This window comes from Triticum urartu, chromosome 6A (assembly GCF_056163025.1).
Source record: "Triticum urartu cultivar PI428250 chromosome 6A, HENAU_Tu73, whole genome shotgun sequence".
Lineage (NCBI taxonomy): Eukaryota > Viridiplantae > Streptophyta > Magnoliopsida > Poales > Poaceae > Triticum > Triticum urartu.
Window position 1 is genome coordinate 23,661,604 of NC_141878.1, and position 5,508 is coordinate 23,667,111.

The following is a 5,508-nucleotide window of genomic DNA, read 5'->3' on the forward strand; positions in this document are numbered from 1 at the left end:
GGGGTATATATAGAATACACGAGGGGGTAGAGGCTTGGAGTACAAGATAAGTAATACATGGTTTAAACCTAGTTCGATCTACTCCTTATCTCTATCTTTAAACCCAAACTATATTCTAACAATTACCATTGTTTATTGTAGTTTTGCAAAAAAAAAAACTATCAATGTATGGAATCATTTTTTGCCTCCAATTTAGCCACTGGGCCAATTCATTTGAGTTCGCCCCGGGACCTCCGAAACTCTAGGACCGGCCCTGAGAACGCGGCGAACGCCCATGGGCTCCTCAAGTATGTGTGGATGAGGTTCGCGCGCCTAATGTTCCACGGGTTCCAGAAGTAGCCGTTCACCTGCCATTGCACGGCCTCCAGCGCGCTGTTCGGCTCGAGCATCACATCCCTGGAAATGGTGTTGAACAGCTTGGCCGCGGCCTGGTCGCTGCCGATGGCTTTCTGGATGGTACCCTTGGAGCTCAGTAACGCCACGTTCTTGGCCGAGTCGATGATGTTGTTCATGAAGAAGACGTAGTCGGTCACGTCGTTGCCTACGCCGACATGCAGCCGCTCGAATGACATCACATTGAGGAACATGTACTCAATGGAGTCGTCAACCCACACTGTCGGCACGCTCAGCGTGCCGCAACGAAACTGGATGTCGTGCAGGCTCAACGTCTTGCTTGGCTTGAACCGAATCCCGGCTTCATAGAGCTTCAGTGCTGACCGGATGATGGCGTTGTTATCCTCAATGTCCTGGGGGCTCAAGATTTGATGGCACTTACCAGTGAGCATGCTCCGGCGAAAGACATCCAGTGGGTGGAGCCCTAGGCCAATGCCTGGTGGTAGTGGGCCGGAAGATTGGGCTACTAAATTTCAGCACCATTCGGTTGATGAAGTCGTCGTTCTGGCCATCATCCATGCATGCAATCATTAACGCCCATTACTTGAAGATAAAGAGACACCATATATTAGTCTCAAAACAGTATTTTTTATCCTGCTTTATAAGCAATCTGCCTCAGAAGCTCCGCCTTGCCACCTTCTTTCTTCTACCATGAAATTAACTTACCCAAACTGTAAATCCAGGCAATTTGCATACATTTTTTTCCTGCCGGTTGCAACATCCGTGTTGCTGGTTGTAGCATGTCGTCACTCGTCGATTGTTGCACGTTTTCTCACCGGTCGCAGCATCCTCGTTTGACGGTTGTAGCATTTTTATCAGAGCGGTTGTAGCATATGTTGTTGTTGCTTGCAGTATGGTCGCAACATTTTGCGCCGCCATTTGCAGCATCCAGCCATGCCGCTTGCAGCACAACAACTATGCTGGCGTCACTCGACTGATACTTCGTTAAGTCTCAGTCGACTGAGTTCTAGATAGATCCATATGTGATTGCTATAGCCCGGATAGTAGATGTATGTGCGTGCAAGGGAGGTTAGCGGCTAGCTATATATAGACAGATAAAGAAGATGCTCGCTATCTACATTGCCTATGCAACAACGGTTACTTGCATTACATGCCACATTACAGTATGTTTATTTTATATTTCTAGTACATGAGGAAGGGGTCATGGACAATTGTTCTCGCTATCTACATTGCCTATGCAACAACGGTTACTTGCATTACATGCCACATTATAGTATGTTTATTTTATATTTCTAGTATATGAGGAAGGGGTCATGGACAATTGTTCATTGCATGTGGCCCATACAAGATGCTAGGGGGAGCATCTGGCCGGAGCCCTGAGGAAGCGAGGAATATGTACGTTAAAGTAGCTGTTGTCAGGAATGGTAACATACTAGTGAATGGGGCGCGCCCATGGCGCGCCGCCTGAAGGGTGACTGGGCGGTGCCAGGTAGGACAACGCCCATCCAGCAGCCTTTTTTATCACCTTTACAATTGAGAGCACATTGATAAAAAAAAGACCGTTGCTTCAGTACCATTGCCACATCTGCTTATTTCACCTGATCAGTACTATAAATTATATCTCTCTACAAGAACACAATAGTGACGCTGCAAGCTTGTCGCACTGCGCCGGCACAAAGGCCAGCATGTCCTGTCGAGGTCATAGACGACTTGTGTGTTCTGCTGCTAGTCGTTGCAGATGACGGTCTGGTCCTGGCCATCATGTCTAGCACCAGACACATGACCTGCACGCCGTGGTCCACTCACTTCATGATCTGAAAACAATACACGCGCCACACCACAGAGGAAACACCAAATCAAGCGGTTAGCAATTCATCAGTACCATATAGGCATCGAATCCGATCCGATAGGCGGAACGAAAGATTCAAAACCCACTCACTGTGTCATCATCGTCCAGGAAGGCATCCTGAGCCGGCTCTGGCTTCCTGAAGAAACTCCTGAAGAAACAGATCATCGTCACGCGGACCAAAAATGAGACGAAGATTTTACCTAGATCGGGCACGACCAGTCACCACTACACCGCCGCGACCTCGAGCTCGGAGTTCGACTCCACCTTCAACCTTCTGACAATCTGCAGTAAGCAAAACGGAAGCGAGGTGAGCAAACCGTTGAACTGATGGCAGGCACAGTAAACATGCATGTCAATGAAGCAATATTCTCAAACGATGTACTTACCTTTAATTATCTGTTGCAGGATAGAAAACTGAAGCCGTACTCGACTCCTTTTGATGTCAGGCTGGATAGAGCTCTGAAGAACTACTCTGCATGAGTTACTGCTTGCTAAGTTTAAGAGTTAAAAAAGTGTTCTGGTTGTGTCGATAGGCTCTGTTTCTACTCTTTGTAGGAAGAATGATTCGTAGATTTGGAGTCTACTCCAACTGAATTTGATCGATTTTGTGTACATTGAAATGGAGAATTAGGCTTGGGTATCGATTACTCTTATCCTACCTCAGCAATTTTGGGTTAGGATAAAATCATGGGTTTTCCCAAAATAAAATAAAACAAGCCCGGTAAGAAAGTAACATAAGAATCAAAGCCTAACTGAGAATTAGGCACTTCCGTTGGCATGTCAACAATCAGATATAAGTACAGTTCTTGTGACAATTAAAAGACATACTTCTAGAACACCTAATTGGCAGCATTAAGCTTCTACAATATCTGCACAAACCAAGTCTCTCACACATGAGTTGCAGCTTAATTAAATAGATTCAGAAGAGACGTGGGTGCATATATCAGTGCATAAACCACTCTTCTCAACGCTCAGTTGGTCTAAGTTCTGGTATCTTCATTCTTCATATCCTCCAAAAAAAATGCTTTGATGTACAGAAACCAGACCACTTCAAGTTCTAGTGAATTATACAATTGTCACTTAAATAGCATAAGCACTTGCATTCCTATGTACTTTACATAATGTGTTGGGTGGATAAACTGGTGTATCGCAAAGGAATACATGACAAAAAAAATCAAATAACATACATCAAAGACAATATTTTACCATCTCAAATTAACTACTGCAACTATTTGATTTTGTTAATCACAGAAAAATCAACTTTCTCGTTTCCATCCTTTGTGATTCCTTTTGTCATCTTATACAGATTGTTTTCAGCACACATTCTTCATTTAAGCGTTATCCTGTTAATTCTTTCATTATTCACATACAATTTTGTCAGGTAGGATATTATTTTGTTTGTATAAATATGTTACTATTATTATTTTACTTGAGAAGAAAGACAACTCTGCCTCCAAAGGTTTGCTTTATGTCTTCAGGCCAGATAGGTATGTGGCACTATACAGCGAATTCAGTTATAATTCAACCAAATGGAGGACAAGCGTCAGATTTGCCGAGCATCAAAACCAAAACGGAAAATAAAAGAACCAAAAATTTTAGCAATTACTAACCTTCTTTAACCAATCCTAGCAAAACGAAGTGAATTGCAGAAAACCACCACATTACAGCGAAGGTTTGCAGAAAAGACTCTTCTACGAAATTGTTGCAAAAAACACTGATTCTCGGCCTAATCTTTTTGTAAAATACACCGATCGATCACTTAGGCCATTTTAACCGCGATTATGACATATGGGTCCCACATTTGATGACGTGGCGTAACGTTTTGCTGTAGACGACGTTAGGCTGGTCTTTTTTCAAGAAAACCCTCCCTCCCAAATATAAATCCAGATCGTGGGGAGCGTTCGTCCGTCCGAGCTGCGACGCGCGCGGCCTGATTCCTCTGTCTCCGCCGGGGGCGGTGGTGGCGCAGCGGCAATGGACGTCGCTGTCGACGGCTAGGGGGTAGCCGCGGGGCGGCTCTATGGTCAACGGCCTCTGGCAGCAGACGCGGGGAAGGGAGATGGACCCGGGGCGTCGGGGACTCGCGCGGCAGCATCGACGATGAGCCCGGCGGCCTCCCCGACCTCGGCCCTGGCGCAAGTAGCGGCGGTTGCACCTCCCCGTCACCATCCTCCCTCCTCTCTCTTTCCTGAGCAGACGGCGTGCATCCCGCGGCCTCCCCGACTTCGGCCCTGGAGCAAGCAGTGGCGCCGCCTAGCGCAACACGAGCACAAGCCTCGGCGCGGTGCACATCACAAGAGCAAGCAGCGGCGCGGCGGCGCACAACATGGGCACAAGCAGCAGTTTTAGCGTGAAAGCAACAGCAACGGTGCGGTGGCGTGCAGCCCCGAAGCAAGCAGCAGCCGCGCGCAAGCAGCGGCGGCGGCCCGGCGGCACGCAACACGGGCGCAACCAAGCTGCCACCCTCGTCGGTGAGCTCCGCCGCTGCCGGGGCATCGGCGTGGGCGGCAGTGCACGAGCGCGGGATGGCCGGCGGCAGAGTAAAGTCGAGCTTGGCATGACAAGGGCCTGATTGCATTTTAGTTTTCTGATAGAAGGGTGCCTCTGCAAAAATACCAGGGACTATTTGGTAAATTCACATCACATCATGTCTAACGCCGTCTGGGACCAACAGTTACGCCACGTCACCAAAGTTGGGCCCACTTGTCATAAACAAGGTTAAAAGGCCCAAACAGCCGGATCAGTGCTTTCTGCAAAAGATTAGGCCAAGAATCAGTGTTTTCTGCAACAGTTTCGTAGAAGAGTTTTTCCTGCAAACCTTCACTGTAATGTGGTGGTTTTCTGCAATTCACTCCTTCCAATGCCTGCAGGATATTACCAGTGCTAGATCCTGCACAAACCAGCGACAGAGAAAAATCAAACTCTGTGTCAGTTCAGAGGCCAACATCTTGCACGTAACACAATCCAACAATTCAGTCGAAAACCACCCAAGAATCCAGACACTGTATTAGCAGTCGAGTTTTTTGTGTGGGTTGCGTTAATGCTGGACCAGGCGACTACAGAAAACGTGGATTAGAATGTGCCTGATGAGCAAAATTAGATTTGGGTTTGATTGACTGCACCATATGCCTCTGCTCGCCTGCTTAGGTTGGCTTCTTCCCATGATAAAACAAAAATAATAACACAACACAATTTTAATTATCATTATCTAATTATCTGGGCAGAACATTTCACCAACAAAGAATCACTCAATCCATCCAGTTTGTGACGAAGTATAGGTACTTTTCAAGCTCAGCAGCAAGACT

The 5,508-nt window shown here is 46.8% G+C and overlaps 2 protein-coding genes across 2 annotated transcripts; both read right to left on the minus strand.

The window, feature by feature from the left end:
• Nucleotides 1–209: 209 nt before the first annotated feature.
• LOC125530395 (putative UPF0481 protein At3g02645) lies at nt 210–785 on the minus strand. The gene has a single exon (XM_087529568.1). It carries the CDS (start codon nt 783–785, stop codon nt 210–212), a length of 576 nt encoding a protein of 191 aa, XP_087385694.1.
• A 1,194-nt stretch (nt 786–1,979) lies between these two features.
• LOC147963429 (uncharacterized) lies at nt 1,980–2,368 on the minus strand. The gene is made up of 2 exons (XM_087529569.1): nt 2,290–2,368; nt 1,980–2,155 (listed from the first exon to the last, which is right to left on the minus strand). The coding sequence occupies exons 1-2, from the start codon at nt 2,366–2,368 to the stop codon at nt 1,980–1,982; spliced, it is 255 nt and encodes an 84-aa protein (XP_087385695.1).
• Nucleotides 2,369–5,508: the final 3,140 nt, after the last annotated feature.